The following is a 23,408-nucleotide window of genomic DNA, read 5'->3' as shown; positions in this document are numbered from 1 at the left end:
CTAAAATCTGATCTAACGAGTAAATTAAATTTTAAAAAGTTTTAATATCACGTAACTAATTAAAAAAATGATCTTTACCAAGGTAGTCTGAAACAAACTTTTGCGTTATTAAGCCTTTTAATGCTTTGGCGAATCAAATGTTGAGAATTTGTTAGTTTAGAGGGTGGTAACAGATTAATATCATTAATCAAGCACGCGTTCTTCGAGTTCACTGTAAAAACGTATTATGAATTGTCTATTCTGGTCTACGTATTCTGGAGCGTTTATCAATAAAGCTAGGTAACGCAGGATGTCGGTGAAGTAAACATCTCAGATATTATTATATAATCTGTTATATTAATATTGGTGTCATAATGAACTTGTTCACAAAAAAAATATCTTGAAATTTAATATCGAGCTTTAATAGCCCGTTTTTAAAACGGTCTGTCAAAAATTATTTCCTCTTCTATTTGAGTTTATAATAAAGATAATTCAGAGTTTTTCAAAAATTCTTGCCTTATAAATAACGATAAGTCAGTTTAATGGCGCCGTGATGGAAGAATTAATTTTAAAATGAGTAGACGTTTAATAAAAAAAGTAGAGAATGTTTAATTTTACTGAGGATTTACTAAAATTCTTTCAGGGTAAGGCTTACAGTTACAATTTTAATTAACTCGTAGTAGGAAAACATTAAAGGTTTGTTTTTGGCAAATGTTTCCTGTCGGCAATGTCAAGCATGTCGATCGCGAAGTACTTTCGGCAGATTAGCGCGAGACAATGACAGATGCGTACGCTCCATTGAAAAGCCACTTTAAATATATGTTTCCTGACTCGAGTTTTTACATAAAAATTAATCTTCATGAAAAATATAGCATGTATTATGCTTACCGCTGGTTTCTGAGATCAAAATCTTTAGCGTATCGTCATCCCTGTCATTTTTGATAAAACAGAGGTAACAATATGTTTTATAAGGGGATTTTGGTCTAAGAAACACACGGTAAGTAATTTATCGGGTATATTTTTTATATTTTACGTAAAATATGACCAAATTAATAGGTCAGTTACTTTCTGATCCAGTATTGTGAAAAATAAACTTAAAAACAACACCAAGTAGTACAATTTTAAAAATATCAACTAAAACAATATCTACTAAAATATTTAAGCTTCGTTAATGACATAAGAAACGTAAGTATTTTGTTTTACTACCTTATTTGTTCTTTAGTAAAACAAATGAATGATTTCAAGATAATATTTTTAAAGAATATCCTACTTTCATTATACTAGTTTAATTTCTCTGGTATTTTCTAAGACTATAAATAAAGCGTGTAATAATTCCCCTGTGGTTTAATGTGTACATTAACCACCGTACATTCATGTAACTAGGTTTGGGTACACCCCTGAAAGGCTGCGCTTTCCTTCTTCAGTGTTAGTGTAGTCAGGTTGGCATACGGTCGCCGCTGACGTCGCGCCTCTCAAAGTACTTGCGAGTGATTTTCGTGTGAATTATATCGTTTGATGATAAACTAAGTTTGTTTTAAGTGATTTATTAAAATATTGGATTTAATTATTAGTGGATTAAGTGTTTATTTGACTAATATAAAGTTGTTGAGGTAAGGTGTTTTTAAAACAATGTGAATTATTTCAACTTGTATTGTTTGTTTTTATTTACACGTTTTTAACAAATGATATTAATTTAAGAATATTCAGTTCTAAATAATATTTGTATTTTTAAAATATAAGTTGTAAAAGGAAGCCTCAATAATCACAAACTATTATTTGGTTTTTCTTTTTCTATCGATCTTAAAGTTATCTGTTAATTAAATTCGTACAATTTTAATTAACTGTTATTTTACTTTAAAATAGTTATTTTATTTAATTAGTAATACATCTCAGCTTACTTTGATAGCGAAAGACGAAGACAAAAAAGCTTAAAATCTAAAATGTAAAGGAATTTTAGTTGTTACCAGTTATATTTAAAATTTCAGAAATTATTTTTTTTAAATTTGTATCAACGTCTGAAATAACCATTCATGGTTAACCGAAAACTGATATAATTCAAGATAAGTGTACGCGGTATGTATTTATCAAGACCAGGATCAGTCTCATTGCTACGGATAAAGGTGCTCTTTTATAACCCAAAAACCCTTAATATACTAACTAATACGTCTTTTTAATAACCAAAAGAATAACTAAATGACCTTCATTATAATATTACCTATAACAAAACAATGGCAATAGAGCATTTTTCTTAAAATTGGTTTAAATCTTAAATATATGTTTAGCAATTATACATTCCCTAATCAAATTAGGTATCATCTTACAAAACTGATTTGAAATTTAATCTTATGAATCTTGTGGTCGTAAATTTTTTGAACAATTTTACATCTTTTTTCATTAACGACTTCCACGGGGATATAAAAATGTTGGTGATAAAACTAAATTTGTGACATCAAAAGAAGTAATAAAATTAACATTTGCGGTGGTAGAAATAAAATTTGCGGTGTGTGAAATGATTAAGTTAACTTTTTAAATTTTATAATTCAATAATCTTTATTTTGATCTGAAGTACAATCTTACTGTGTTAAATTTAAAGTAGGCTAGGAACTGTGGAAATATTCTGGAACTCAGACATCTGGATCTAAAACATGCTTCATGTTATTTTTATAAAAATAAAAGTCCGTACTGCCAAAACGTTCAAGAAAATACATGAAAGCTATGTCTAGCATCTAGAAGCAACATTGACTATATTTTTAGTATTAAAATGCAATAATTAAATTCGACTACACTACGCCAGATGTGAGCATTTTAGTTTGATATAAATCTATTATCTAGCTCATATAAACAATAAAAATTTAAGAGCGATTTTCAGGGAAAATTGTATAACAGGTATTTGCTCCATCATTGGCGGTCATAACACGGAAAGTTACGATATTCCGCCAGCACACCGTTAACATCTAAAAGTAACTGTGTATCTTTTGTTTTGTATACATTAGTCATCACAAACTGAAAACGTAAAGTGTTACCAAGTCAATAATAGTAAGATGCGAAAGAGAGCAATTTGTAAATACCATGGTCTATAAGAATGACTGAAACAATGCAGTAGAAAAATCTACTTATAGTATTTAAACATAAATGTTCATATAACCGTAAAGTGGTGTTGAAATTTACTATAATACGTATGTCGATTTCTCCATCAATCACCGGGTAACCGCGGAAAATTGCAAATGGCATTTATCACATATGTACTTTTAAGCTTAATATTAATACATCAAAAATGTCCTGTCTGTGTTCATACGCGTTAATCTACGAAGTCGCCAAACTGAATTAAATACATTTTTATGACTTATATGATTAATTCCAGCAAGAAAGATATGATTATTCCGTATTTGACGTATGTTTTCTTCTACAATTTCTTTCTTTTAGGTTAATGTTGAAATTTATATAATAATAGCTTTTGCTCGCGACTCGGTCGCGCGGATTAAAGTAAAAACTTAATATGCGTTCTTCCAGACAATGTTCCACATCTGTGCATCATCTGAATCCGTTAAACTGTATTTGAGATACGAACATCCAACCGTCCACATAAACTTTCACAATTATAATATTGTAAGATGTTTCGTAGGAGTAAATTTCTATCAAAGTCATGCATTATTGATAGCTTCAGCTGATTGTTGTCGACAAAGGAAAGATCTCCGCCTCGCTATTGATTATTAACGATCAAACGTTTGAATTAAACTCGGAGAATCATTATTTAAACAGCCCTAATACAACATATCACCTCACACGCATGTCGGCGGCTACGACCTACAAGTTCGTTTTAACATCAACGGCCCCATCAAACACCGACCGAGGTGGCTAGTCCACAGAATGTTTTAGCCACCATTAGACCGTAGGTGACAAGGGTTTACTCTTAGCCTCTTAAGTTATTCATGTCGAATTTTATGTTTAAGCGGATTTCTTAGTTCTGTTGATAATATTCTTGTTTTTGTTTTAACACACGAATCCCACGGTTATGTTAAGTGACCCATAAACTTCCGCAAAATCGGAATAATTTCATGTTATTAGTGTCAGTGTCAGAGAAAATACAAAACAAACGGGGACGTATAATCATATTCAAATGAATTGTTGTTTACTTAGATTTAAGATGTAGTAATGATGTAAGCGGCAATCGATATTTTCTTTAGAGAATAAACCTTTTTAAGAAATCGTGACAATAAAATAGAAAGGTTTGTAGCCAAGAAAAAGCAATTCTCTAAGGTAAACCCGAAAGAACATTGAGCTTAATGAAAACTATCTAACAATATTGACTAGATGCTCGTTGTTGAGAACTTGAAAGCAGGTTTAAATTGAATTTGAGGTATAAAAGGATGAGTGTGATCGGAACTCTCAGTTTTTGGAAAATAGGAATATATTTTATTCATTTATTTATTCTATTTAAAAGATCTTAAATTCTATCATCACGACTGTCTTATTACAGTAGGAAATTAAGATACGATTAGACTACGACATACATTTCGACATAATTGTTCAATACCATCTATATAATTACACTTGTAGGTATGTATATATTTTAGACAGCGGCTGACGCGAGACTTTTTATTATGTCGCAATAAATTTTGCAATCAGAGACCCTATACACTGAGTGATCTCTGTATACTTTTGTATTCTAAACAGCCGACTTGAACAACTTTGAGGGGTGAGGTCGTTGAATTTCAATCAATTTCTTTCCTTCCCTAGAGTTCCCTAAAGTCATAGTTCCCTAAAGAGAGAGTCATAGGGATACCGGTTTTTTTTTTAATATTTTTGGTGATAAATTTTAATTTTAATATTTAGATTTTATTAAAAAACTTAAAGCTCTAAATCTTATTTTGCAGTTTAGTTCATCTGTGAAACCTTTTAATATGTAATGAAATGGCCACCAAACGGCAGGCTCTGGATAACTTTAGTAATAACGCAAGCTTATAAAGTTTTATATGAGTTTGGTTTAAGGATTGCAGCATAAGAGGGAAAGTAACATTTGTTACCTTCAGCAGTTACAAGTTAGTACATAAATCGACTGCGTCTGTGTACTTCTTAGTAGAAAGATAACCATTTTATAACTTTTATAACATACTTACACAAATATACCATAAATCTCGGATTCGCTTGACTTGATTCGAAGACAAATAAAAAGATTGTTTCAGGCTCAAACTCTCTCAGGCGTGTTATGAATACTCTATCAAAATTTTATAAATTTTTCTAATGGTTTAGGAATGCTTAAGCACAAGATCAAATAATGTTTTTTTACTTTATGTATTTATCATTGATTACAGTACTTTATAGAACATACAATGCCTTGCTTTTTTTATTAACTCTTAGTTATTTTATGTCATTTCTAAATTGGTTTCTTACAGGCGAAATTATTCGTAGTGAAACTATATTGCGACGTTTTCACGGAAAGCGTGGGTTGTCCACCGCCATAATATTGGCGGACTTTCCTGCCAATTCCATAAAAAAACGATTTAATGCTTCATTGAACCTATGACAAGTATGATTTTTTACGATTAAATTTATAACACAAATAAAATATATTCATTTGATTTTCGGGGAAAGTTTAATATTTAATATTATCAATGTTATAAATGCGAATGTTTGAATGTATGTTTGTTATATGTATGTATCAGAATGGCTGCATGTAACTTGCTGAAATTAAATTAATTAAGGCGTAGATAAAGAACAGAGACTAAAGAACATGTAGGCTACTAATTAGGTTTTTTAATATCTCGTGGACGGAGTCGCGGGCGTGATCTATTTTACTATATTATCATAAAATTTAAATGCAATGGCATAAACTAATAAATACTAGATAAAATTAGTAATATAAGAAACGAGTTAAGTTGGAAGTTATGACAATAACCATAGCCTGTTATATATTACACCCAACAAAAAGTTTTGTAAGCCGACTGATTAATATTATTAAAATTATTTACCACTCATAGATCATTATTAAATCACTCATCTGTAAAGAGTTCTTGATTGATCTAGATTTAATTACTTTATCATACTTAGTTGAATCAAAATAATTTAAAAGATCGCCAACTAAGATGATCAAGCAAATTAATAAAGCGTAGAGCTTGAAACATTATAATTCTAAAGTTTAGAGTTTGTTTAACAATTTATTTAGCTAAACCATATTCCCTAAAGTAAGTTAAACATTGAACGGTATTGGTGGAAATTTCCTTAGCTATCTATCTTTACAAATGAAAGATTAATTTCGTACTTTTGATCTATGAGTACGCGAGATCTTTTGCAATACAAATAAAGCGATATTGCATGTTTTTTTCAGGTAATTTAATGTTATTTATTTTCATAGTTAGGTGGCGCAGTGTGTTAAGCATTAGACTTGTAACCTACAGGTTCTAGGTTCAATTTCCAACGGGTGCATTATCATTTTCGAAATTCAAATGTACATTCTGTCATTCGAGTATATCATCTGACACCATTCATATAACAATATATTTAATATATTTTAGTAAATTATGCGTTTTTGAATATTTTATTTTATATCATAGATTTAAGACTATTCGTGAGATTCTTTGTAAGTTTATTATTTAAAATCTTTTTGTTGTAATGTGACAAAAATACTTTTCCTTTTAATCACAATTTTAATAATTACTTACACAACATACGTAGAAAAATTACTATTTATTTTTAAATCAGACAGAGTATTCGTTCCTGAATTAAATTTTAACAATTACAGCGCAGATGTAAAACAAATTGTCTTATATATTACAGTAATAAACAGAATTAATCTTGTTGCCTAATTGTTTCTTGGATAACAAGGCCATTATAATGTAATTGCCAACCTCCGAACTCGCTGTATGTCCCATAGAGTCGTGTCATTTGCGCTCATTTAAATTTACTTAACAAAGTATAACGAATATTTGTAAATTCGTTAAAAATATATTACACATATTTTGACAAAAATTTTAACGTTTTGCTTGCACTATAAAAAAATTATGTCAATTCTTGTTCTCAGTTAACTGCTTTAACTTAGATGGGGTGGTTCCCGTTGGGCTTATAAGCCTACGGATCTATCCGCCCAATGGAAAGGAAATGCCATTGGGCTTAGTATTATTTTTTGGAATGAATTTATAATATAGTAATTCATTTTCAGTATTGCTGTAGCGTTAATATTCCATTAAACAGCAATCCTACTAATCCCTTTGAGAGATGTGAAATGGATCTAAATAGACTTATAAATAAATAAAACAAAATATAAATATTATATTTATTTCATTTATTTAAATTCAACACTAATTACAAATGCGTAAGGGCATGTCATAAGCAATTAAAGCTAAGCAAACATTGAATATTAAGAATAACGACAATTAATTTCTTCGAGTAATGTTGTTTAACGTTCTTCTTTATATTAAAGCAATAATTTACTTCGTTTTATATTTCTTTTTTTCTACAATCTAGTCGTAAAGTAATTAATATACATCACAAGGTGAAGTTCAAGATTGACTTGTGACATTCATTGTGACTTCCGTCAATATAAATGCAAAATAAATGCACTCGTATCGCCTGACTTAGCAAACGACAAACAAATGATATGCAATTATCGCTGCAATTGAAGTGTTCATAATAAAAAAAACGTCTTCATCGATTTATGCTCATAGTAAGCTTATAACTTTGTATGTGGGACTATCCGGTTTTTGTATTTTGTTCATATATTTTGATAAAACTTGTATACAAAAATATTGCCATATTAAAAAAAAAACTAATGTTGGTTGCTACTTTGTCGTGGAAGTAAAAAAATAATTAGTAGCCTATTTGTTCTTCCAGAATATATTCTACATCTGTGCCAAATTTCACCGAGGTCGCGGAAGCTGTTCTGGAGAAACCTTCTTACAAGCATCTATCCATCTATCCACCCAAACAATCTCATTTATAATAATAAGATATAACTTTTAATTAGTTGTCAATAATTAAGATATGTCTCAAATTCAGTTACCTATTTCTAAACTCAATCAATCTTAATTAGGCAAACACGTCTTAAACATAATACATGTTTGTATATCACACTTTGTTACAATTTAATTAACATAACTATTACTTTGCTTCACACTATGATGTAGCTTGAATATCATGTCATTAGGCCAGCACGCGGCTTCCATCATATAACAATATAGTTTACATTTCAAAGGAAACACGTGACTTTGGCCGCCGTAAAAATCATTTCAAGCTATTTTTTTTTCTTATCATTCAATAGAATTTATTTCTCAAAATTTTTGATCTGGCAATGTCTTAGACATCAAAAATAGCATACAATTTTTCCCCGGCCGCCTGCGTTTCGTTGTTCATAAATATCATTGGAATAGTTCCTATATTTTTGTGATTATTTGTTTAACACGCCCATTCATTTGTATGGTGGTTTATATTTGATTTTCGTAAATTGTTCTATTTGTGCGATGCGTCGATTAGTTGGGAATTGTTTACGAATTATAAATGAGTTAAGGAATACATGTATATATTTTGTTTACTTAAGAATCTATTATGTCAACATATCAATTATCACACCAGGCATATTATAAGTTGTTAGCTCGTGGCGAAGCTGACAAACCTAACCTATACAGTCGAACCTAGATAATCGAGAACTGGATAAACGAAAAACCTCTACAAGCGAGAGTCTCTGTCCGTTCCCAACGGACGACCTTCATAAACGAGAAACTCGGACTGGAGTGAAAAGTCTCTTTAAGCGAGAAGAATATTACAGTCCTTTGGAGTCTCGCTTATCCAAGTCCAGGTTCGACTTATCTCAACTTCTCTTTTCTTAAAATAAGTATAGCAAAGTTTAAAGCATCAGCTTTCAATTAGACGATTTGACTTTTACAGTTTAACCTTCGATTTTCATATGTGTTAGCTTTCACGTAAAGGTTCACGAAAGTTCAAGGTTTAACGCCAAGTTGGATACTACTCATTTCATAGTAGGTTTAAACTGCTAAACAGTTATTTAATATGTTGACTATTCCTCGTCTTATGGCACTGTTCGTAAAAACAATATGTACCTGTTAAAACAAGAAAGAACTGTATTCGCCGAACCCAGTCTGAGTAAATAGGTGTCTATAAATTGCTAGATTTACGAGCTCTGGGAGAAATTTGGATGTTCCACGAACGCCTCTTTACAAACCACAAACTAACATATCCAGAAATCGATACCTTAGTTTGTGGTATTTCAATGTTTTTAATTTCTGCTTTATATTTATTTATAATTTCAATGATATCGATATCTAATTAACGAAAAATATTAGAAATATTCAAAATACTTAGTTAGTTACTTACTTATATTTAGATTCCAGTTCGCAAAGCAGTATGTAGGGCAATGTATTAGCAGATTATTGTTCAGTTAACATCATGAACGGCCACATCAGTAACCATATACACAAACTATATGCGTGCTAATGGTACGTTTGTCCGGTTGCCAAGTGTTTGTTGTCATGTTGATGGGACGAGAATGCGGACGTCCGGAAACGGAGCATAGTTTTGATTTTTTCTCTAAAATGATAGTAATTGACTGCACAAAAATACATTGTTCTCTTGGTGGTAAGAGTCTTATATGAGAATTACGGATTCAGTTTTAGAATAAATTCACAATTTTTTTTATCTACACCTAGCATCATTCATTAGCTTTACGCTTGTAAACATATCATTATCACCCTGTGTTTTATTTTCGTCTTCAATATCGATCTGTTATTTGTCGTTGATGTCGTCACACCCAAACAAAGAGAATTAAAATTATTAAACAACTAGCTATCACCCACGACTCCGTCCGCACGGTATACAAAAAAACATCATTAGTAACCTATGTGTTCTTCCAGACTATGTTCTATATGTGTGCTAAATTTCACCAAGATCCGTTGAGCCGTTCCGGAGATACCTTCAAACAAACATCCATCCATTCATCTAAACATTCATATTTATAATATTATATAGTAATAAGATTTTTATAAATACGCATCTATAAATGTGGACAGGTATGTATATGTTTCATCTAATGGATATGACGTAAATACTATTTTCAGTCGGCAGACTATGACATCTGGTGATGAGCGAGAGGTGAATTAGTTTTGACGTTTTCACATAAAAAAAATATATGGTCGGATTGCTGGAACTACTAAATATAATTTCTTCGAATTCCTTAAACTGTACCGTTATTGAGGTTACATTTTTGTAAAAGTGAGTTATTTAGATGAAGCTCATATTATACTTGCCCCTAGTTACCAGTCTACAACAGTCCTAGTTGTCTGACATCACTAGCTTTTATCTATCAACGCTGAAAACAATAAAAAGCAATTACGCCAGCGATGAGCATTGTTAACTGAAATGAAACATGCGTTTTCTTTAATTAGAAATGATAAAAATAAATCTTTCTTTCGATTTTTTAAAATCTGCCAGTAATATTGCTTGTTTTAACGAAGTTCAATTAAAAAAGGTTTTATGTTCTTTTTAAAATATTACACAATATTGAAACAATATAACTGAAATAATAATAATCTTGCTTAACAATTAACGCAAAAAACTCTGTAGTTTAGATGTATTTATAAAGCTATTAAGACATTTCTAGGTTTCTGATATAATTTTTTTAATAAATTATAAGATTTGTCGAATATTATATCAAAATGAACGCAATAAAAACAAATGTATTGACAGTGTAATGAGTGTGAAAGGGAAGGAATATACTTATTATGTAAATAGGTCTTCTTTGAGACATTCATTTCCTTTTCACTTGGTAACGGATCTGGAGCATTTGTAATACTGTCATTAGAATAATGTATATGAGGATTGGATGACGGTCGGCGCGGTGCGGAGGCGCTGCGTTCGTTCACAGATTATCTCTATGCGACTGAACCAGTGTACATTACAAATTAATGGTTTGTACAATTTAGGCGCCGAGTTATTTTCGTTGCCCATTAAATTCGGTTTGTTTTTCATCTGGTTGATTATTCGCCGTAAGCTCGTCAATGGTAAAACGTAATGGCGACGGATTTTTTTTTTCTGACTACTAACATATCTTTTTTTATAATAGGTCTACGTTTCGTAATCGCATTCAAGTAGTAGAGAATTTCTTTGATGCTACAACTACAAAGACTATCTCAAAGAGCATTTAAGATCGGTTGATATTTTTGTAGTCTTTTAAATAAGTTTACTCTGTCTACAGCTTTAAACATATAACATTCATATTCTTTAGGGTATTTTTATTTATCTATTACTTAAATATTACTTATACTTACTATTATAATATTACTTAAAAATAATATCTTTAAATATTTTTGTTGTACTTACTGGTTTGTGTAATATTAATATTCATAGAGTCGTAAAGTTAAGTTAGGTTAAAGCATGAATTAAGTTACTATTTCGCCAAACTATATAGCTTTTAAGTTGAAGCTTGCAATAATAATAATATGCTATTTTAACCAAAACTTTCTAGTTTAAGAAGATTTACTATGAATTTAATGTTTTATCGACACCATTTCTTAGAAACATTCTATTTCAGACGTCAAATAGACACTGTGAATTGTTGAGGAATTTGTTTTAGTTTGTTCAGCGTTCAGTATTCTCGAGTTTCGGACGTTGGGCGGCGTAAGGAAAATATTTGAAATTATAGTTTTATTTTCGTACAAAGTCGTTGTGTAATGCAACGTGTAGATGTTCTTTTTTAATAGACTCGCTCGATGAGTTCCAACAAGCGGATGTTTGCGTCTTCTGAATATTACGTTGAAATATTGTTCCGGTAAAGAAAAGCTGTTTAATGTAATTAGACGTGTTATAAATAATGTTGATATGTTTGAGAATCAACTGTTTTGATGTTTACATATGTTTTAACACTTACATCCATCAATTGAGTATAATCATCACGTTTTTTTCACACCTACACGTAGACGTACATGACTTGCAATATACATCTGAGTAATAATGTTCCCTCAATTTTGCGACTTTATGTTTATCCAAGAATGAACTTTTGACTCTTAATTACGTCTCGTAAATTAATTAAAAGTTCTTTTATTCCAAAGTTCCTCTGACATTAATTCGAAATGTTATTGTTTTATTTCTTAACTAAAATAGAAGGATACATAGATTGTTATTATGTGTATACTTTCCGTTGTTAATTTAAGTTCTTCTTTTCTAATTTTTATTATTTTTTTTTATTTTCTTTGCAAATTAATTCAAAAATCAATTTACAATAAAGGATGTTACTTAATGTATTTCAAAGACATACAGTGGTCACAAATGTCAGAGTTAAGTCGAATATCCTTTTGAAATATTACAGTTTACATCGTTTCGTATAAATTGAAAGCAACATGAAAGCAATCAAAAGTTTAATGCCGTCAATAAATCAAGAGTGAGAGAGGAATGAGAAGACCAGTTACTGACTGAAGTAACGACGGCATTCGGAATGAAAAATGGACTTTGGATGTCTAATAGATACGGAATAGCAGTTTTAGTTCTTATCGTTCTTTAGTTTTCATTATGAATAGAAAATGTACATTTTTGTTCGAATCAATATAAAAAAATCACTTTTTGTAGTAAAACGTTGAATACTCATGAATAAGCATATTTTACTCTTATATTGTAAAGCGAAAAGTTTATTTTAAGGCCTTAATCTCGAAAACTACAAGTCAAGGTTAAATAAATCTTTTTGAATTTGATCATATAATTTCTGAGGATGGTTATAAGTTATTTACCATTTCGCTGGTATCCTGAAGTAACCAATAAAAAGGTTATAGTTAGCGTTGTTATAGAAGCTAATCTTACTAATATTATAAATGCGAATGTTTTCAAATTTGGCATACATTTAGACTATGTTCAGTGTGGAAGAACACATAGGCTACTAATTAAGTTTTTTAACTCCGCGCGAACGTTGTCGGAGGCGAGGGCTAGTTATAAAGACTCTCGACACAACGACTCGACAACTTCTATTAAAAGCTTCCATTAAAGGCTTTCTTTTTCGTCTTTATATTGTGTTAAAAAGGAACTGTCAGGTTGTACAATAAGTTCTTTTATTAGCTAAAGGTTTCCAGGAGACGAGTCATAAAAATAGATTTCTTTTGTTAAAAAGTTCATAAAATAACAGCTAAATTCGATTCTGAACACTCTCACGAACGATGGCTTCATTGGAATATGTTTTCGTGAGATAAAACGAAGAAAAAGACTCTGTGAATAGAGTATTGAAAAGAAAATTCAATATTTCTTTGAAGCAATACAATTATTACTAAAAAGAACATTGTCTATCAGAACTTTCGATTGAAACATGTACTGACGTATTTTTGATACAAATGATAAATTCTTTAACTAATGTACACGCAGTTATCATTTTTAAAAGCTGTTTTCTTCTGACATTATATACATAAACCAATAATAATGATCAAAATTCTATTTTAAACGCGCCACGGGTTACGCTCGTTAATTATCAGTTAAGAATCAGTCAAATACAACTTTATTCTAAGATTTGTTTTTGTTGAAACATGTTGGCAAACATATACGTGTATTAGATTGAAGTTTAAATAACTATCAAAAATTTTATACTTAATTATCCAACGTTAAACGTTAGAGGAATTTGTTGACCGTATTAACTTGAAAGTATTTACTTTTAAATAAATCTGGCAATATTTTACAACTCGTTTAGGTATGTACATATTTTTCATTTAGTCAAAGATGTTAGATATCAGAAAAAAGTCACAAAGCAACCAGTAATTGTAATAAAAAATGAAAGCAGTCTAGGTTCGCAGTTCCTTAAGAAATACTGGAGACATTTGGCATTAGTTTCATGAGAAATTTCCTTTGTAACGTAACGTATGTGGCAGGAACGATATTATCTAAATGCTTATGGAAATTTATCTACTTGAAGCACGTATTACATTTTCTGTATAAAAGTTAGGTTATCGACAGCACACCATAATGTAGATATTGTCAGTTAATTCACTTATATATTTTGATCGAAAAGCAGCTAGAATCTGATATAATTTTACATATTCAAGTTTGTTATACTCTAATATAATAGGTTAAATGTTGTAAAAATGGTTAATTAAATAATGAATACGGCTGATTAACTATTATTATACTTGAGTATAATTCCAATAATATAAATGAAATAGTACTGCAGCCTTCGAGTAATTTGGGTTAGAGGATATCATCGTGGAACGGTCATACAATCTAATAAACACAAATGTACATCATCAGAGTTTTTAAATCAAATGTATATATTTTTAATAACCAGTCAATTTACTCTTTTCATGTGTGTTTCTTTTCTAAATCTACCTTATAGAAGAATTTAATCTCCTCAAAAGAATTCTTATTACCACCATGTTGTTGCACAAATACAATTTCATTGCGTCATGTCATATGTGAACTGTGCAGTATTGTAACAATTTCAAGCTGCACGTTTACTGTTCCACTACCTTTGACCGTGCAAAGTTAAATTGGAACAATTTTTATTGTATCTTAAATAAATTAACTTATGTCATCATTGAACATTCTTAACATTTAATGCTGAATTAAAAAAAAAGTAGCCTTTGTGTTTTTAAATACTATGTCCTTTATCTGTGACAAATTTTATCGAGATCTGTTGATTCGTTTAGGAGATACCTTCTAACATCCATCCTCCCATATATCTAACATTCGCATTTATATAAGTATGTTTATTTATTATTTATCATTTGAAATCCTGACTGTTATATAAATATAAGTACTTATAAACGTAAATAAAAATTAAAACCGATTAAATATAGTATTTCCTGAAACCTATAAAAATTCAATGTGATACCGCAAAATTATGAGAACTATTAACGAACGATGATAAAATGATAGAACGCAGTTATTCTTCAAACTTCAAAGTACTCTAATAATTTATCTCATAAATGCAGTTATGAAAACATTTTTTTCTTAAAATGAATTAATGAAGCCAGTAACGTGTAAGTGCAGTTGTAAGCGTGCATCACAACATAATGTTTCAACGTACTAAAGGTTGTTAAAACGTGTTCATTAATAAAAATTATTTCCTAATTAGAGAAACTGATTGTTTATTAAATTTTTAGCACAAAAACGGCAGTGATAAGTGTAGCGTTAAATTACTTCTGTTATGTTCAGTGTAATTGCCAAGTAAAGTTGTTTTCTCGTAACGTATTTTGCATGACATGTTACTTAATGTAGGACAGTTCATTGTTTTATAACGGAACAAACAATCATAGCGATATATTGTCTAGAAATAGGTTCAATATAGAATACGAGTCTTATTTAAACGCAGCACCTATTTAATATAAATACTTAAGTTTGATCTGTAGTTAAATTCTAAAATTAGTTTGTTACTCTTGACATTTAGAATTTCTTTTTTTACCTTTGGTTTACAAAACATACCTACTTTTATGCTAATTTACGTATTGTATTTTATGCAATTTGTTTTTTGTAATAATTATGAATTTGTGGTTGTATTTCATTTCCTGTTTGTGTATTAATTAATGATTATTGTATACGTAGCAACTTTGATAGTAATTACTTCTTGTACCCGCCTTTAGAGTTAAGCATTACGATGTCTAGTTCTGTACATAATAGCACTCTTTTGTTTTATTGGACTAATAATATGCGTAACGGCTGGACCGAAGATAGTAACCGGCTACTTCCATACTTACGAAGTCTAGTGCGACGGCTAGTTGTCGATAAGTCTGTAGTCTCCTGAATCCGTATCGGTTTTCGGATTAAAAAAAAACAAATGATAATATCATAAAATATCATCAGTCCCTATTCTTAGCGCTTAATCTTACTAGTATCATAAATGCGAAAGTTTAGACGTATGGATGGATGTTTTTTTGGAGATATCACCAAAACTGCTCAACGGATTTTGATGAAATTTGTAACACATGTAGAACATAGTTTAGAAGAACTCATACGCTACTTATTACGTTATTCCAAATTCCGCGCGAACAGAGTCGCGGGCGACACCTAGTACTGATATAATTTGAAAAAAGTAGAGTTGTTTTGTTACACTTGAATGAATGACGTCACCGTGACGCAAACGCAAAACATATCTACAATTTATTATCACGTATTTAATTGTCTCTCACAGTTCATATGTTGTATCTGAGTTTACCTATCAGATAAAATACAGTTATCGTTATATTACAAGCCAATCACTTTTAGGGGAATCGAAAATGTGAATCAATAAAAAACATAATGTATGTATCAAGGACATTCCATTTGCGATTTGTTCACCAAAATGACAATTAGAAAAGTGGCTGACCTATTAACGAAGTCGTATACACTTTTAACGTTGCTTTAATGAGGATCGCCGATTTATGTATCTGTTAGAACGTTTTCTTAATTAAAACATGAACACCCATTACAAATTAAATATAAGCAGAAAGAGATGTAATATATAAATTAGTAGAACTTTCTAATCCATGTCATAAAAGGTTATTAAATATAATAAAAGTATTATACAATATTTTGTATCTCGAGATATATAGGGAGAAAGACAAATACAAGATGATAATATAACCTATGATTTGTTCGGTTAAACTTTAACCGAACAAGGAGGAATCGTTCGATAGTGTTTTTAGTTATTTTCAAGTAACATACTGAATTTATGTTTATCTTGGATTTATTTCAGGAGATGGAGGAGGTGATATTTACGAATTTGAAACGTTAAATTGCATAACTATGAATAATATAAACTTCGTAACTTCGAGGGTGGTCAGTACCTGGCCGATTGAAAACTCGACAAAGGACTTCAGTCTCAACGAGGAATTTCCAAATTCAACTATAGACGACGATGCAGACTCGTTTATTGAAGATGAATATATTTTCGACAGAACCGATGTTAGAGCGATATTTATTACTTTGTATACGATTGTGTTTTGCTGCTGTTTTTTCGGTAAGTTTTATTATTTCATTTTTTTAATAGAAATTTGTATTTTGATTAAAATTAATTTTATCTCAGGACTTCTATTAGATCTCTAGAGAGTGTGAGAAAGTCACAGTGCGTAATAACGCAATAGCTAAGAAGCTTGTCTTCTCCAAGTGCAATTGATTACACCCTTTAATTACTATTTCTTATAGAAAAGTTGTATTTGAATGATAATTAAAAGGTGATTAATAATGATGAAATTGGCCCTCAAAATTAGTTATTTTTCACAGAATATTTCGTACGGCGTAAAATTTTTTTAGCTTCTTACTTTTGCAGCTTTTAAAGTAATTTATTCTTTACATCAGCCCGCTTTATTTCATTTTAAGATTAACCTTGATACCTTTGGTATGGTAAGCTGTTTTTGTTTTTAAGGATTTAAATAAAATAAATGTTTTTTTTTATGCTAAGGAAAATTTCATATGACACAGTTTTGGTATAAATTGAATTAGACATAATTTTCAGGCAACCTACTTGTTATTCTGGTCGTTACTTTATCAAGACGTTTGAGGTCAATAACAAACTTTTTCTTGGCGAATCTGGCTGTAGCTGATCTGTGCGTTGGAGTTTTCTGTGTCTTTCAAAATTTGACTATATACTTAATACCGAGGTAAGGTAAAATAATTAAATAAAATAAGTTTGAAATTCGTTTTAGTATGCATTTTGCACCATGATGTTCTGTTAATATTCGTTTATTGATCGAAAAAAAAACCCTGTAAATATTTGAAATATTCGAGTTTAAAAGGTTTATTAAAGCTGGAAATATTACTTATTAAATTTTAATAAGATTTTTTTTCAGCTGGGTATTTGGTGATTTTTTATGCAAGATGTACCAATTCGTGCATTCTCTGAGTTACACTGCGTCCATATTCATCCTTGTCGTAATCTGCACGGAGAGATATTTCGCTATCATCCATCCAATTACCTGCAAGCAAATTCTCACCTCAACTAGGTTAAGGGTAAGAAAGATTTTTTTTAATTTACCTGTAACTAAATATTTTCCAAATTAATAACGACGCAGATTTTGTTCTTAAAATTAATTAGAGAGCAGAATATAATTAAATTAATTAAGGTAAGGGTTTTAATTAAATAATTATTTGATCATATTTTTTATTAATTATCAAGGTACAATGGTAGCAAATATAACTTATTTTTGTAATTCTTATTGGACAAAACATTCTAAAATATATACAAGTTCATAAAGAAAATGCTTTCAAACTTTCGAGATTAAAATCTCAGTCCGTCTATTTTGTTAAAGTTGTTTAGCAATGTACAAATATTTGTTCGTTTCTTATAATAATATAATAAATATAATAAAGTTTTGATAATCGTTTCGGAATAATTCGTTTGTATTATTTTGGGATACCTAATATCTTAAATTTTCAGTTGAAAGAAATAAATAGTTACCTAAAGTATACTTGATAAATATATCTATAACCTTATTTTATATTCTCAAGCTATAACAATTGAGCCAATCATTGAAGCAGCCCCGAAGTTAAAATAACATGTCATATAAAAGTCATTTAATATTGTTAGCAATTAACGTCTATTATAGCAATAGTATTCGGCCTATCGTAAAAGCTTCCCAAATAATAACGATCTAGACAATCATTTAAGAGGCGTAATTACGAAATTGTCGGCAGCATCGAATTCGAGGTTCTCATATTCTTGATAAGGAAAAGTTTCGTTACTTAATGACCCTAATTTATATACATAGGTGATTTTTCATGTGGGAAAAGAGTAATGTTAACGTATTTATCAGTTTAGCAATCAACAACTTATACAAAATCATATATCTATTAGAAGAGTCTTTGTTTCATTTTCTTATGAAAGCTTCATTGTAATTAACTTAAAAAATGATACGATATTCTGATATACCAAATTTCGCCGAAATAGCGAAGCGACCGCTTTCAATAGATATAATCTATCAATTATTGTTATAAAAACATTGCGTCATGATTGCAGCTGGTGATACTAGGTGTATGGATAACAAGTGCAGCGTATAGCGCGCCTAAATTCATTTGGGTGGAGACCATAACAAACAACTTGGGCGACGGCCACACAGAGACCATTTGCATACAACACCGTATGAAATACAACTCGGAAATCTTCGATATGGTCAACTTTGTGCTACTGTACGTGATTCCATTGTGCATTATGACGGTGAGTAGTGAATTTCTTATCTTTCTTCAACTGTTTATCGATTGGATTGGATTGTATATCCAGCGGGACTAGACGAAGTGCTAGGCTGTAACAATAAATTGCGATAACGTGACTGTCGCGCGTCACTTCCATGCATTTTTGAAGTTCGTTATGGAATTGCTTCGGAGCGAATGCACTTTATATAGCCCCGCTGTGTTGTCGTTTCGTTGGTTGAGACTTATCTTCAATAAAAAGTTACTTATTACATTGTTAAACATTTTTCTGACTTTTGATTTTCCAAATGAACACGTACAATATTTTTAACTATTATTATCTTCGATACTAGTTTAAATCATTTTTCAGCTTCATCAGACAAATTGGACAATCAAGAAACAGATGTTATCGACTCAGCTGTTTTTACAGCAACATTATTTTTGTACTCGTAAAAATATTTTATGAATAGAAATGTTCTCTGCCTGCATTTATGGCCACTTGATATTATCCTGATATTGTGCAGATAGGCAATAGATAATTTAACAGCGGAATATCATTTTTATTGCCTTTTACATGAAGCATTATCTATATTATTTAAATTGGTATACATTCCAAAACTGTTGTTTGTCAATTATTATAACACTAGCTGTCGCTCAAAAATCCTTCCGCGCGGAATTAAAAAGAAATTGTTGTGTTTTATGTATGTATGCCAGAATTCATCAAGATTCAAACAAACATCCATCCATCCACCCAAACATTCGCATTTATAATATCACAAACTGTCGCCCGCGATTCTGTCAATTAAAATGTCTATGATCTATATGTATGCCAAATTTTATCGCGATCTGTTCATCCCTTCTAGAGATATCTTCAAACAAACATCCATCCATTCAAACATTCGCATTTATAATATTAGTATAATGTAAGTATGGTTATTGATCACTGCGACGAAGTCACCACAGTCAAAAGAATGTTTTTATTTTCTACTTAACTTTGTAAATGTTTGTATTGAAATGTTTTCCCTATTTACTTTTATGTTAATTTATAAAACGAAATATAAAGATCCTAAGAGGAAAAATTGTAGACAAATAATTCCATAGTCACAAAGTTCTAATAAAATCTTTTATTAATGAAGCTTCCAAAAAATGTATAAAGGGAACAAATCAAACACAATAATATTAATTTATTATACCAGATATCTATTTATATTGTAATATGAAAAATGAAAGCTTATTAAATACGCTACGCTTCACCTGGAAACGAAACTGACTATGAAAGGCCCTAAATATATAGGTATATTTCATTATATATTATTTCAATTGCCTCGTTTCCACAACGTAGTGATGACACATGTCTGATGAACACTAACCGGTTTTGTATAAGTACCTACTGTCACAAATTCAAATGATTTGAGCATTAAATTTCTCACAATGAAACATTAAAACAGCTATATTATAAGATTGAATAGGGTTGGCACTTTAATGTTTTAAAAATATGTGTCCTGATCTTATTCCAGATCGGCAGTCAGCGTTGTCAGATCATGTCTATAGATAATATAGAATAACATGTGACAGTTGATTTGAACTTTATTGGAATGATGTTGTAGGTTTTGTACGCGAGGATCGCAGTTGGCTTATGGCAGAGTTCTCATGGCTTGCAACAGATGGGACATACGCAATGCTGTGGCGCCCAGGTAATATACAAATATATGATAGTAACGAAAAATTATACTTATGGTATTCTTAAACATATTTCGTTGCTACGACCAAAATGGTTATGAATCTTTATTGTCTTTTGTTACAAAATCAGATCTTAATCCTTATATTAATAGCTTTATGTATTTTTGTAGAAAAGTTGTGTAGTGAAAATATTTATTTTGTAGAAACTCCAATTTTAGATATCCATTATAATGACTTGATTAATGGATAAGTCTTAAAGTAACGAAGTAACTTTGTTCGACAATATAAGCCTTAGAGCACTCTTTTAATTGAATTTTTGATAATCTGAAATGGAAATACGAATTTATTTTTACATTTAAAATAATTAAGGTACTTTTATTAACCTTTTGTTTTTTACACCAAAATCTCTGTATAAAACATGTCGACCTCCTTGTCGTTATATTTGACAAAACAGATTTAACAATATTTTTAAACGGGGATTTTAGTCTTAGAAACCTACGGCAAATCTGATGGTATTTAACTTTTACTTGAAATACAATAATATTGAATTATGATTTCAATTGCAATTCATTTTCATACAACAGAAGAACGCGTCAGCTACAACAAATAAAAGCGGAAGTTCTAAGAAGAATTCAAAAAACCAAGAGGGTCGCAACTGTTACCACTTAAGTCATCTATCACGTAACGTTCTGCGCGCGCGCCGCGGCGTCGTCAGAATGCTGATAGTGGTTGTCCTCACATTTGCCGTATGCAACCTACCATTCCACGCCCGTAAGATGTGGCAGTACTGGTCCAGTGGATATCAAGGCACCAGCGATTTCAGTGCACTTCTCACCCCACTGACATTTCTCATCACATACTTCAACTCTGGAATCAATCCTTTGCTCTACGCATTCCTATCTAAGAACTTCAGAAAAGGTATGAGGGAGTTGCTCTTCTGTAAGTTTCATGGTAAAAGGAAAAGTGACAATTTGATTTTACTAAATCGTGTCGGTGGTACTGGCTTAAGGCGCAGTTCCACTAGGTCGACTCGTGCTAACTGCAGCACGGTCACAGTAGCGCCGAATGCGGATTCATGAGAAATGCGTCGGAGGAGGTTCCTCTATAAAGTGGAGAATATAGACATTTCCTGATTAACGGAAAGCACTGACGAGGTGACCGAGAGCAGTGGTGTGTGTGCCTCTGTGGTGTCCAAAAAAGACTTGTATGATTGAGTGTAAGGTATACTTAATGTGAATTTTTTAATTAAAAAAACTACGAAATAATTTTTTAATTTCTTGTCGCTGGATGAGATTCATTAAGTACACGATAGTTTTATTAAATTGTTATGTATAATTTCTATGAGCTTACGTTAATTAAGGCTTAAGGTGACTTTAATTAAAAAATCTATTATGCTAATTCATTAGATTCCATTTGTAATAAAATTTAAAAAAATCTGTACAAAATCTGTACATTTGCTATTGAATTAGAATTTTTAACAGAATTAGTGTAAAAAGATCTTATTACGTATAAAGTTATTGACAATGGGTCGTACAAATAGTTATTAATCTGCAGTTAATACGGATTTCATTATTTTTAATAAGAATATACTTTAATCTTAGTGTGTAAATCTGAATATTATCTTTGTGTACGTAGGTAGGGACCACGCATGACTTAAGAAAACAGTTGTGTATTAAACTCTGAAATATTAAGTAAGGAAATAACAGGAAACGGAAAGGCTCCACCATTTTGAATATTGTGTACATATTTGTTTAAAATGTTTTACTTAGCTTGTTTGTTTAGTTTTTTTTTTTTGGCATATTACTGATTTTTTGATGGTGGCAGTAACTCTTTGTTTATTTTTTTAATAAATAACAACGATTACGATCAATTATTATGTTTATTTTATTATAGGTGTTTGTCAAATGTTCCCTTATTTTAAATGATGTACGATATTTATCCTATATAAATGTAAATGGTGTATATTATAAGTATAAGAAATCTAGTCGAATGTTAATATTGATATCTATTTTATTAAAATTTGCATATGGGAAAAAAAATGGGTGAAATTTTGGTCAAACTCAGATTGTTCTGTAGTCTATTTATAGCAGAAAATACAATAATAATTTAATGTTTGTTCTAAACTCTTGTACAAAACATTAATGACATCCATCCCTTTTATTTTCTTTGGAAAAATTGAGATAACAATATGTTTCTATATAGTGCTTTTAGTCAATTAAGCTACTCTATATAAATATTATACAATAGAAAGAAAAGTCCTAAACTTGACCACAACTAGTCATTAAAATTATTTTGGTTTATGTTCTTTTGTATTTTTAATAAAAAATTTAAGATATTAACAGTAAAAAAATTCATGAACATGATTTAAATTAATATCACGTTGAACCATTTTATTATATAGTTGTCGTAAATACTCGAGTTATATAAAAAAAATCACCTTTATTTGTAATTAAGTTATAACTTATCTATTGTAATATAAGAAAGAAGATCTTGTAAATTTTTATTCAGAAATATAAACATAAACTATTGTTATATTTGTAAATAACATATCAATAAATAATTACATTATTTGAATTTTTTTTTCATTTCAAATCACCCATTAGCAACAAAGTTGTACAGATTTTTGGATATAGATAAGAAAATAATTACAAAACAAAAGAGGTAGAAGATTGGAGTCG

General features: G+C 30.2%; 1 protein-coding gene across 1 annotated transcript; it reads left to right on the top strand.

The window, feature by feature from the left end:
• Positions 1 to 1,419: 1,419 nt before the first annotated feature.
• NGR-A31 (neuropeptide receptor A31) lies at positions 1,420 to 22,546 on the top strand. The gene is made up of 7 exons (XM_013325633.1): positions 1,420 to 1,589; positions 16,622 to 16,885; positions 17,381 to 17,525; positions 17,715 to 17,874; positions 18,881 to 19,078; positions 20,658 to 20,744; positions 21,315 to 22,546. Exons 2-7 carry the CDS (start codon positions 16,672 to 16,674, stop codon positions 21,807 to 21,809), a joined length of 1,299 nt encoding a protein of 432 aa, XP_013181087.1. The 5' UTR covers positions 1,420 to 1,589; positions 16,622 to 16,671; the 3' UTR covers positions 21,810 to 22,546.
• The last annotated feature ends 862 nt before the right edge of the window (positions 22,547 to 23,408 follow it).

This window comes from Papilio xuthus, unplaced genomic scaffold (assembly GCF_000836235.2).
Source record: "Papilio xuthus unplaced genomic scaffold, Pxut_1.1 DF824655.1, whole genome shotgun sequence".
Classification (NCBI taxonomy): Eukaryota; Metazoa; Arthropoda; class Insecta; order Lepidoptera; family Papilionidae; genus Papilio; species Papilio xuthus.
Note: the sequence above shows the minus strand (reverse complement) of the source record. Positions and strands in the feature narration are given on the sequence as shown.